We start from the raw sequence: 12,659 nt of genomic DNA, 5'->3' as shown, positions 1-12,659 counted from the left end.
AGGCTCGAGGGGCCGAATGGCCTACTCCTGCTTCTATGGTACGCAAGAGTATATCAAAAGGAGTCTTATCCCTTCCAGAGAAGAGGGAGTGGGGAGAAGGTAATTAGATGCCACATAGCGATCACTTGTTTTATTCGAATGTTCGGTAGACTTTGCTGTTCCTGGCCTAGGTATAATGTTTTTTTTCTCTTTTACCCCCCCCCCCCCCCCTTCAAAATAGGGGTCAAAGGACAGAAGAGGAAACGAGATCCTGAAGATGAAGGCGAGGAAGATGATTAAATAAATTTCAGATGTTAACCTATTGTGATTGACTGACTGACTTTTTACCTGTTTTCTCCCCCCCCCCCCCACCTTCCCTCCTCCCGCCCCATTGTTGCTGTGGGAATGATGAGTCGAAAGAACTCTCGTTACTGCTGCTCTGAGATGTTCTGTTTTTTTGTTCGTTTTTTTTTGGGTGTTGTGAATTTGGATGAGTCGCCACTGTTGCAGGTGTGGGCGAGGCCCAAAAACCGAGTAATAATTGTCTCCCTCTTTTTTTTTCCCCCTTTTTTTTGTTATGGGTGGTTTTGAGCGGCCATTTCGAACCATATCACGAATCATATCCACGGCAACATGTACCAAACGGCATATTCTAAATTTTAAAAAGAGGAGCGAGGGTGTGCTTTTATTGTGCAGAAAATGGCTGCCAGTTTTGGAAAAGTGAAGCTAACGAGTGTGTGTGTTTTTTAAATTCCCCTCTTTTTTTTTTTCCCACCCTCGTCCTGGCTCTTGTAGGTGTGAGGAATGTTTTCTGTAAATAGTGACCAAAGCTCACTCGCTTTTTTTTCCCCCCACCAATTCCCTCCCCCCCCCCCCCCCCCCCCCCCCCCTTGTTTTACAGCCCGACTTCCAAAAATGGCACCCATTTGAATAATCGATGCCTGGTAGTGTAATACACCGCTGTAATAAAAAAATATATTAAGTTTGAAACCCCGTTTCCCGGCACCCGTGTACTATTTTTTTTTGGTCTGTAAAATATAATCTGAATACCGTAGAGGAGAAGAAACCCTGCATTTATTTCCTCCGTGTGTTGTACACTTTGATGAATTTTTTTTACAAGCATCGTTTTTGCGGAATAATTCTAGCATGTAGTGTTGAATGGGCATGTTTTCATACATTCGAGGGCATCATACTAATGCAGAATTGTATTTTCTTATCTTGGTGAAGTCAATAAAATTGACTTGGGGTGGGAAAAAAAAATGCCTAGTGAATGTACAGAGTTTTACTTTCATATCCGGGGTGACTGTATTCCTAGTCGATACTTCATCTGTATAAAAGATTGCCGCCGTTTTTTCTCAGCAAAGCCAAACTTTTAGTTTTGTGTCTGGTTTTTGTCATTCAACAGTTTCAATAAATCCTTTTTTTTTATATATATACAATTTTTGTGATTTTTTTTTTGAGTGTTAGGGGCCGATTTAGGTTTTTTTTAGGGGGTTAAAACCTTTGGGGACCATTTATTTCTACCTTTTGTGTTGGGCTGTACAACTCGTGAGGTTTATCTACTCTTTTGTATCTCTTGTGTTTAAGGTGAGCAATGTTTAGCGTTGGGAAAGGAACGCTTTCTGGATGCTCGCTGTCATCAGCAGGTGTTCGATGCGGAGTAAAGCTCCCTCTACTCTGCACCGATCATGTGTCTTGGCTTCGACCAGAGCAGACCCCCACTGGCAAAAAAAAATCAAGGGGGAGATGAGGCGAATTTATTTTTACGCAGTGGTTATGATCTGGAATGGACTGCCTGAAAGGGACGGTGGAAGCAGATTCAAAAGCGCCTTTCAAAAGGGAATTGGATAAATACTTGAAAAGGAGAAATTTGCAGAGCTATGGGGAAAGAGGGGGGTGGGGGGGCTAATGGATAGCTCTTTCAAAGAGCTAGCACAGGCACACGATGGGCTGAATGGCCTCCTGTGCTGTATGATTCTATGATACTGCATCAGTGTGACCTTTTGCCACATCGGGATACTGTGAAGTCTGAGCGAATTTACCAAATGTGGGGCCATTCTGTTGCTGTGAACTCCTGCGGAACTAGATTTGGGCACCATACTCTTCATCCAGAACCCCTACAGCCAGCAGTCCGACCAATCTGCTGCACCCAATCTCCCTCTTCGCTTTCCCACCACCCCTCTGCATTTATTTAAAATACAGGTGAGTTCTTTGGCATGAAGGTACTCGATACTCCGACAACTCCTACTCCAGAGACTTGAGCACATAAATCCAGGCTGACCCTCCCAGTGCAGTGCTGAGGGAGTGCTGCATTGCCCCAGTGCAGTGCTGAGGGAGTGCTGCATTGCCGGAGGTACCGTCTTTCGGATGAGATGTTAAACCGAGGCCCCATCTGCTCTATCAGGTGGACGTAAAAGATCCCATGGCACTATTTCAAAGAAGAGCAGGGGAGTTTGCCCTGGTGTCCTGGGCCAATATTTATCCCTCAACCAACATAACAAAAGCAGATTATCTGATCATTGTCACAGTGCTGTTTGTGGGAGCTTGCTGTGTGCAAATTGGCTGCCGCGTTTCCCGCATTACAACAGTGACTGCACTTCAAAAAGTACTTCATTGGCTGTAAAGCACTTTGGGCCATCCTGTGGTCGTGAAAGGTGCTATAGAAATGCAAGTCTTTACTGATCTTTGCAATCCTCTGTGAATGCCAAAAGTGCAAGTAATCCAGTAACGGGAGCTGCAATTCTAGGTTTGATGGGCCGGTTCCATTGTTGCTGTATTCCCCAACACTGACATTTTACAAATCAAACTCCACCTACCTCCAGGTGAGTGAAGCTGAAGCTCTCATTGAGGGAGTTAAGACCAGGAAGTGAAGGTAACGATCTCATTTGAGGTCACCAATCTGCATAGTTTATCTTGGATGGTTTAGACGGGTTTATGAATCCCATGAATTGGGAGCCAGTGGCCCTAGCACAATATAAAAGTAACTTTGGACAAGTTGTTGGACCAGGAGCATAGCTGAAGCTTAAACACTATCTGCTAATAACTCTACCTGCCTTAATGCAGTTTCTTCACATCGATGGGCTGGTGCACTGCTTCCAGCTAAATGATGACCATTAGTTTTGTTTTTACTTCTGTATATCTGGTTATTTGCCTCTCCCAGGAGATTACATATTGGGAGGCATAGCTGGCTGAATGGACCAGTGGGTCTTGTCCAACATTGTCGTCTGTTTGTATAAAACAAGCATTTTACATTTGAGGCTCTGTACCATTCATTGATGGGCGCGCGCAACCTAAATCTTCAATTTAAAAAATGCTGATTCCCTGTCCCTACTGATGAGCGGTCGGATTCTCACGTGCTACCATTGCTGCCTTTTTTTGGCTGGATGGCAACTCCCCATTGATACTTCCGTCTGTTTCCCTTCTGTACGCATTGGCACGTTGCTCAGTTGCGGTTCTGTAAATGACAGTAATTTGCCCACGTGACCCTTGTCCCATGTATGAGCTTAAGACGCTGAAGGAGAAAAGAATTGCAGGGATATGGGGAAAGAGCGGGGGAGGTGGGGCTAACTGGATTGCTCTTCGAAAGAGCCAGCGCAGACTTGGGCCAAATGGCGGCCTCCTGTGCTGTACTATTCTATGGTAGGTTAGTCAACTGATGGAGGGGTAGTGCTGGAGAGGCCCTGTTCTTGTTCACGCATGTATACCTCCAAATTGGGTATTTGGATGGTGATGAGGAGTGGGATCTTTCTACTCTACCATGTAGATACTTGTTGGATAAGCTGAGTCATTGGAGGAATCCAAAGCTACTTTCACTTTCCCTTTCAGCACAGACTATGCTGGTTCTACCAAATACCTTAGTACCTGCCCTGACTCCGGTTTTGTGTAGAGTGGAGGATTGGGCCTGTGTTCTCCCATTCGATTGTTCTGCACTTTGGTGTGCTTTAGAACAACACTAGAGTGATTCCTGGGGTGAGGGGGATGACCTGTGTTGATTGAGTAGATTGGGCCTATACGCTGGAGTTTAGGAGAGTGAGAGGTGATCTCACTGAAACAAGATTCTGAGGGGGATGACGGGGGGGATTGCTGAGAGGCTGTTTCCCTTTGGCTGGAGAGTCTAGAACTAGGGCATACTCTCGGGATAAGGGGTCGGCCATTTAGGACTGAGATGAGGAATTTCTTCACTCAAGAGGGTGGCGAATCTTTGGAATTCTCTACCCCAGAGGGCTGTGAATGCTCAGTCGTTGAGTATATTCAAGGCTGAGATCGATAGATTTTTTGACTGTAGGGGAATCGAGGGATATGGGGATTGGGCAGGAAAGTGGAGTTGAGGTCGAAGGTCAGCCATGATCTTCTTGATCCCGCATTGGACTCATCAGTCACCTGCGAACTCATTTTTAATGTGGAAGCAAGTCATCCTCGGTTCCGAGGGACTGCCTAAGAAGTATTGAATGGTGGAGTAGGCTCGAGGGGCCGTATGGCCGACTCTTGCTCCTAATTCTTGTGCTCTTATGATTGTAAGGGATTCAGTTGGGAGTTTTATCCTGCTGCTGGCGGGACTTGATGCCTGCAATTTTCCTGATGGTGATTCACCAATCTCAAACAGAGGCTGTGTTTTTCCTTGTTGGGTCAGAATTGGGGGTGAGCCCACCGTGCTGCACCTCCTTGCCATCCTCCCCACAAACTCTCCCCTCGTCCAAACTGCCATCTGTGCCCTGCCCTGTAAAGTCCTGCTCGACTATCACACCTATTCTCATTATTAAATTCCTCCTTGAGCCTCCAACTCTCAGCTTGCAGCTTCCAGTCTTCTGTTCACAGCACCAGAAGCAGCAAACCATTCAACTGTCTTACCTTTGAATTCTGCAATTATATTCCTAAACTCTAAATCTCTACCTATCTCCCCAACTTCAAAATACTATTTTCAGTTTTTCGTTGCCTCCTACTTGCATTTGTTTTAATAATCAGGCTAACTGGGTTAGTGACTGAATAGGTCAGATTACAGCACAGGCATGATGGGCCATGACGTAAGAAAACTACTAGGCACTTGGTCTAAGCGTTAAAGCTTTAATCAACTGTTTTACAACATGGAGGTCTAGTTGTGTCCTTCACTAGTTCCTGTTAAAGAATGTCCTGCGCAAGCTGGGCCCATGCCCGAGTATTTATACTCTCCCTGGACAGCGCCACCCGCAGGCCGCTCAGTATTATTGCATAAGTCTTTCATGAATGATTGATTCATGTCAGGCCATATAGCCTCCTGTGCTCTCTCATTCTATACCTCATCTTCACATTGGATTCTGGTATTTTCCAGGATTTGTACCAGTGTTTGGAGCACAGCTCTCCGATTCTCGGGCGTGACATCAGCGGTGAGTAACTTTGTGCAATTGCATAAGGCTCCTGAGTGGATCCAGTGAAAGGACATGGACACTGCATGACGTGTCCACTGTGGCTCAGTTGGTAGCACCCTCGCCTCTGAATCACAAGGTTGTGGGATCAAATCCCACTCCAGGGACTTTCCCTCTCAGGTGGATGTAAAAGATCCTATGGCACTGTTTCGAAGAAGAGCAGGGGAGTTCTCCCCAGTGTCCCAGCCAATATTCACCCTCAACCAACATCACAAAAACAGACTATCTGGTCATTATCACATTGCTGTTTGTGGGAGCTTGCTGTGCGCAAATTGGCTGCCGCGTTTCCTACATTACAACATTGACGACTTCAAAAGGTACTTCATTGGCTGTAAAGCGCTTTGGGACGTCCGGTGGTCGTGAAAGGCAAGGTCGTGAGGTCCTCCAAAACTCGGTTGCCCGTGTCCCAACTTGCACCAAGTCCCGTTCACCCCTGGGCTCGCTGACCTACATTGGCTCCCGGTTAAGCAACGCCTCGATTTCAAAATTCTCATCCTTGTTTTCAAATCCCTCCATAGCATCGCCCCTCCCTATCCCTGTAATCTCCTCCAGCCCCACAACCCCCCCCCCGGCAAAGATATCTGCGCTCTGCTAATTCTGCCCACTTGAGGATCCCTGATTATAGTCGCTGAACTTTTGGTGGCTGTGACTTCTGTTGCCTCGGCCCGCAGCTCTGGAATTCCCTGCCTAAACCTCTCCGCCTCTCTTTCCTCCTTTAAGACACTCCTTAAAACCTACCTCTTTGACCAAGCTTTTGGTCACCTGCCCTAATTTATCCGTATGTGGATCAGTGTCAAATTTGTTGTCTTAAATACTCCTGTGCAGCACCTTGGGACGTTTTATTACATTAAAGGTGCTATATAAATACAAGCTGTTATATAAATGCAAGTCTTTCTTTAATGACAGATGCTGATGGCAATCTAGCATCGAGCGCAATCCGGAGGGTTATTTAATTTTCTGCGGCTTTGTTGTCATATTAACTGGGCAACTCGCCTCTTTTTTAAAAACTCTTATTTGCTTCTGGTAAAGGAAAGAGAATTACAGGCAGTTGGCCCCACTGGCCAAAGTTATTGGGAGTCTGCCCTGGGCAGGAGTCCCTGGGGGAAAACTTCAGTATCGCCCCGTTTGGGGCACTATTATCGGCCGTGCGCAAAGTTTAATGCCTGGCACTAATTATCGCCTCCGACAGCAAACTTGGCTTTTATCGCCCCTGGAGGTGATTGGAGCGCTAAATCAGGCGCTTCACACCTGTCTTAAGGCGCAAAGGCCGAGGAGTGAGGCGCTACCTCAGAGCGCTGGCGAAGCAAGGAAGGGCAAATCAAAATGAACCTGCAAAGTGCTGCTCAGTACCCAAAACTCCTTCACACAGCGTTGAATCTCTCCAGAAGTCTCTCTCTCTCTCAGAATGCGTGGTGCAAAAATGTCACCAACAAAAAAAGGCAGGAAGCATTCGCCTTTAAATAGCGCTCCCCCAGTCCCTTCCCGACTGCAAAACGCTCCCCTCAACCTGTCGTTGCTAGCGGCAGGCGGTAAAGCAGGGGGCGCCACTCAATATCCGGTCCGGGGCATTGCGCACTCGACTGACGTTACGATCTGCCGACGCAGGAAATCGTGGCGGTAGTGTTTAGCGCCGCCGCAAAATGTCTAGTTAATTTCGTGAGCAGCGCAAACATCGCCGCGCCCGGGCGCTAGTTGCTTTGCGCCCCATTAGCACCCTCTTAAGGCGCTAACGGGAGGCACAAACAACTGAATTTCCCCCCCCCTCCCAGTCTTTGTGTCCTGGCCGATCTTTAGACGCTGAGCTGGTTCCCGGGATAGTCTTGGACTGTAGGGCTGCTGACACTGTGCTTCTAGTGAGTGTAGGGGTCTGTTTCTGGCGTCTCAGAATGAAAGGGGAGGGAAAGTACTCTGGACAGAGAGAGAGAAAATGAAAAGGAGTACACTATCCTCGCTCGTTGAGGTCTGGGTACAATCCTCTCATCCTAGGATTAGAGTTCAGTTCCTTTTCTCCTTGGTTAAAGGAGGTGAAGTACTGAGAGAGGATGTGAGTGAGAGAGTGCGCGAGAGAATGAATGAATGTGAGAGTAATAAAGATGAGCTACTGAAGGGAAAATCGAGTGAATGAGAGTGCAAGGGAGTGAGGAAAAGTGATTGAGTACTAGACTGAGTGAGTGATTTAGAGACAAGACTGGACGCTGTTGTGTATGTAATATGTGTGCTACTTTGAACCTATGGACAGGACTGCACTACTTGTTGGGCGTAGTGATACGCAGTACCACTCCTGGCCATAGGGGTATAAATAGTACTGTGGGTACTGATCCCCCTCAGTTCCCGCCTGTGGGCATGAAGTAAAGACCTATGTGTAGTCCCTACCTCCAACCAGTAAAGACCTGTTTGAGTTATACGTTTAAGTCTTTGTGTTAATTGTTCAATACAATACACATACTTAACACTGGCGACGAGTCAGGTTCTTACCCTGCGGCAGTTATTCCACGGCGGCTTCGTCCACAGACAGGACGTTGAAGAGAGGTTTCAAATCTCACCACCCCACTGGAAGCGACAGGCATTAGGACCCTGAAGCCTCCATCAGCGACTGAAAACGGGAGGACAGAAGACATCCTGCAGCTTTTTCAACCTCGCTGGTGGGTAAGCCAAGCAGCGTTGGCTGCAAAGACAGGGCTGGGGGAAGTCGGAGGTAGAAGGGCGATCGATCGAAATCCCTGATAAGGGCCGCACTCGGGCTGGAAGGCGCAGCGTCGGCAGACACTGAAGGCGCGAGAGCCGCGGTGAAAAGCGCGGGCCATCGATCACGGCGGAGATAAGGGCCGCACTCGGGGCTGAAGGGAGACGGCGTCGGGGGACGGGTGAAGACCGCCAAGCGCGGGAAAACCGCCATTTTGTGGGCGGAGGACGACGGCAAGAGCAGGAAGCCGCCATCTTGGATAGCAGTAAAAAAAAAAAAATCTGAGAAATTGCAAATCTGATAAAGTACTACAATGCCTAAACACGGGAATATTAGCAACTTTGATAGTGACATCGAAGATTGGGCCATATATGTTGAACGAGTTAAAAATTATTGTAAGGCCAATAAAATTCGTGAGGCTGATAAAGCACTAACATTATTAAATTTAATGGGTGCGAAGACATACGGGCAATTGAAACACCTGTTATCACCAGATGAACCGGCGGATAAGACGTTCGATGAGATTGTTACTGTCCTGAAAGATCATCTAAACCCCACGCCGCTGATGCTAGCGGAACGATTTAAATTTTACGACAGAAGGCAGCTACAGCATGAAAGCAATGCTGAATATTTGCTGGAATTGCGTAAATTAGCGAAATATTGTCAGTTTGGAACGGGACTGACAGAGGCACTTCGAGACAAATTTGTGTGTGGTTTATTTAAACAGGATACACAAAAGCGACTGCTCGAGGAGAATGAGCTGACGCTTGAGAAGGCGGTCACTATGGCAGCAGCACACGAAGCCGCAGCGAGAGGCACGGCAGTAATGCAGCTACGGTCACCGGAGCTCAGTGCACACAAATTGGGTGTGAGTTCTGGCAAATGTTATCGTTGTGGAAAGACAACGCATGATCAGAACCAGTGTTGGTTTAAAAACCAAGAATGTAGAACTTGTGGTAGGCTTGGACATATAGCTAGAGTATGCAGGTCAGCGAAGAAGACCAGCAACAAGAAGTCACCGCAAGGGAAATACGCAAAGGTACACAAGGTGGCCGAACAGGAGTCCGATTCAGACGCTAGCAGTAATGAACTGGCTAGCTTAAGAGTACTCAACGCTGGTAAGGGTGCAGACCTCCAGACAATTTGGGTCACTCTTCAGATAGAAGGAGTCCAAGTAAAACTGGAATTGGACACTGGATCGGCATTGACGGTCATAAATAAGAAAGATTACGGAAAGTTATTCCAACATATTCCCCTACAGGATACGGGGATTATATTGAAAACATACACGGGGCAAAGAGTGTACCCCATCGGGAAAATAGAGGTTGCAGTGGTCCACAAGGGCGAAGACAGTCAAATAATGGACTTATATGTGATATCTGAAGGAGGTTCTCCACTACTAGGACGGGAGTGGATTAGGAAAATGAATATGGACTGGCATTTCCTACAAACAATAACGAGTGAGAACTCGGTGAAGATAGTCGGCCCAGACTCTGGAACGGATGATGGTAAGCCCAACTCAGGTGCAAAAGACAAAGTTTCAGCACAGAATTCCACTGAGCAACAACAACATAGTTTAACTGTGGATTCTGAGTCTGGCAAGTCTACTGATGTGCCCATTTCTGAGGGACACCGGGCTCGAACTCAACTCCATTTCAAACTACAACAGCAATTAGAACAAATGCTTCGCCGTTTTGAGCAAGAGTTGAATGCAACGAAAGAGTTCTTTGATATAGAGTTGGAGAATCTGGAAAGACAACAGAAGCAGCTGATGGAGAAAATGGAGCAGGAGCACACAAAACGTCTGATGTCAGAGGAGTTAACGGTCAGCCAACTCCTGCATATGCTGAAGGACAGGACTCTGAAATGGAAAAAACTTGAACACGAACTTCAATATTCAAACGAAAGGGGTTCGGAGCTCTCAAAGGTTATTGGAAGAGCTGAGGTGGCAACACAGACTGAGATGACTGCAACAGAGCAGCCCTTGGATGCCAAAAGTACGCTGACTCACGTCAACGTAGAACAACAGACCGCTGAAACAGCTGCTCCGGTAGAGGGATTGAATAGTCCGATCAATCAATCTCCAAAAGAAGTTGAAGTAGTAAAATCTCAAATGAGGTCATTAGTAAACGACTTGCTGAAAGCCCAGAAAAAGCTGGATGAAGAGGTACGCATGAAGAAGTATCTTCAGGAAAGATGTCTGGACTTGGAACAAAAGCTGGCTAACGCCCAGCTGGGTATGGAGGAAATAGAAGACCCTCTCGCTGGCCTAGATCAGGACGACACCGAATATTACTATGTCCTGTCCTGCCCAACTTGTAACTTCGACTCCCACCATACAGAAATCATGGAGGAGCACCGAAAGTCTACGGAACATCGGGAGAAGGTGGCTCTACTACGGAAAAAGGAGGGAGAGAAGGAGGAACTGCGCATGCAGCTGGCAGCTGACAGTGGAGCCCAGAGAGTCTCCAAGAAGCAGAAAAGGAAAAGTCGAAACAGAAGATGACCCATCTGAACCATTATTACCTCTACCAGATCACACACGTGGTCCCTCCGAACGGAGCCAATTCAGTTCGGAAGTTCAAACTGTTAAATCCATGGAAGGACTATTGAATGAGTCACTCCAGCAACGTGAACCGACTCCACCACAGAGATTGAATCTGTGAACTGTTTTCCGCAGAGACTGAATCTGTGATCTGTTTTGACATGAAGTTATCTATGTATCTATGTTATTCTGTTATGTAAACCTGAAGTTATATATGTATATATGTTATTACGTTATGTTAAATGGGGAGATGACTGTAAAGCTAGGAAGGGAGGAATGTTGTGTATGTAATATGTGTGCTACTTTGAACCTATGGACAGGACTGCACTACTTGTTGGGCGTAGTGATACGCAGTACCACTCCTGGCCATAGGGGTATAAATAGTACTGTGGGTACTGATCCCCCTCAGTTCCCGCCTGTGGGCATGAAGTAAAGACCTATGTGTAGTCCCTACCTCCAACCAGTAAAGACCTGTTTGAGTTATACGTTTAAGTCTTTGTGTTAATTGTTCAATACAATACACATACTTAACAGACGCGAGTAAGTATAAGGGTGAAGAGGTGAGGGTGACTGATTTGAGAGAGTTTGAGTGAAAGAGTGAGTGAATACGAGAGTGCGCATCGGTGAGTGAGAATGAGTGAGTCAGTGAGCAAGTGATAAAGGTGGGCACTCAGCAGCCTATAGCGGGTTCCAACCTCCGCATTCACTGTCTCACCAGTCGTGGGTGAGGTGGGAGAAGCAGAAGGCGAAATTCAGTTCTTACAAACTGTAAACACACAAAGCTCGTTTCAGAGTTATACGGCTCGTACTGAAATAACATTGGTGTTTCAAGACAATCGTTTGAAGTAATTTACTCCTGTTATCTATCCCTTTATCATTTTGGCACCTGTTTTATATTACCTATTGTAAACAGGCCTGTTCACGGTAGTACGAGTGGATTTGACGCCAGATTAGGTAGGTTGTATTTAGTATCATTGCCTAGTAAAATGTAGGAGCCCCAACCTAATGTAAAATGCACGATGCCCCCCTGAAGAATCCATTAATTGCACAAATCAGTAGTATGAGGAATGTTAGAGAAGTTTACGGTCGACTGGAGTCAAGGTATATCTCTTTAAATTTGATACGTTGGGGGGAGAAGGGGCTGATGTTTAATTGAAAACTCATTAAGTACCTGTAATTACTGTAGGTAGCACTAAGGTATATTAAATGTTAATGGTGTCACACTGTATGGCATATAACGACTATTTTATAGCGAGAGTATATCGCCCTGTGCTTGTGCAAGCTGGCTGTTGTTCAAAATGCTTTGTGATTTTTTTAAATCCTTTTTTTCTCGGTAACTGAAATCCCTAATGTCCAAAATAACACATTTTAAAATTACATATTTCACAATGACATTAAATATCTCTATTGAATTGTCTTTTAATGCCTTAATGTTTTTACTTAAGGACCTCAGCCTCTCCCAAATGCCAAGGCTTGGACTGGATATTTTTGTCCAGAGTTGTGAATCTGAACTAAATCTGGATTGCGTGGTCTGAGTGTCTGCAGTTTACTAGTCTCCCAGTATCCATCCGCATCGTTCTGCCAGCTGCACTGATGGGATATTTTTCCTTGGCTCCTAGCGCTTTTCTTTTCAAATGATTTTGAAAACCAGAAGACAAAATTCAAAGCTTTACTGAGGTAAAATTTATATGGATTACTTTTTTTTAAATCATGCTGTGTGAGGGAAAGAAGTTGACAGTGTTCTGACGACACTATTGCAGCTTTTGGTTTGTTTCCTAAACTTTATTAAAATTATTAAACAAGGGGGAGAAAGTGCAACTTTCTTCGTTTAATGTTACTTAAATTTCCAAAAGAAACACCAGTTGAATTTGGAAATTCATCACCGTTATGTTCATTAATAACTAGACGTTTTCATTATGAACAGCTAGCTTGAGCTAGTCACTTTATTCATGCCATGTGGACTTCTGTACAGCATCCATCTTGACTACTGCCTTCTGGGTAGCCTAGTGCATCGTGGGTAGCCCACTCTTATATACATACAGCTAAACATACA

At 45.9% G+C, this 12,659-nt stretch overlaps 1 protein-coding gene across 2 annotated transcripts in view; it reads left to right on the top strand.

Moving 5' to 3' along the window:
* anp32a (acidic (leucine-rich) nuclear phosphoprotein 32 family, member A) overlaps window positions 1-1,407 on the top strand; it is a 36,386-nt gene extending 34,979 nt beyond the window's left edge. For both annotated transcript variants that reach the window (XM_085968485.1, XM_085968484.1), the window contains exon 7: window positions 221-1,407. In XM_085968485.1, the coding sequence (XP_085824611.1) occupies window positions 221-279 (59 nt within the window). In that variant the 3' untranslated portion in view covers window positions 280-1,407. The remainder of the gene's footprint in view (window positions 1-220) is intronic.
* The last annotated feature ends 11,252 nt before the right edge of the window (window positions 1,408-12,659 follow it).

This window comes from Somniosus microcephalus, chromosome 27 (genome assembly GCF_052327205.1).
Source record: "Somniosus microcephalus isolate GS21.2 chromosome 27, FLI_Smic_1.0, whole genome shotgun sequence".
NCBI classification, from domain to species: Eukaryota; Metazoa; Chordata; class Chondrichthyes; order Squaliformes; family Somniosidae; genus Somniosus; species Somniosus microcephalus.
This window is presented reverse-complemented; position numbering and strand designations above follow the sequence as displayed.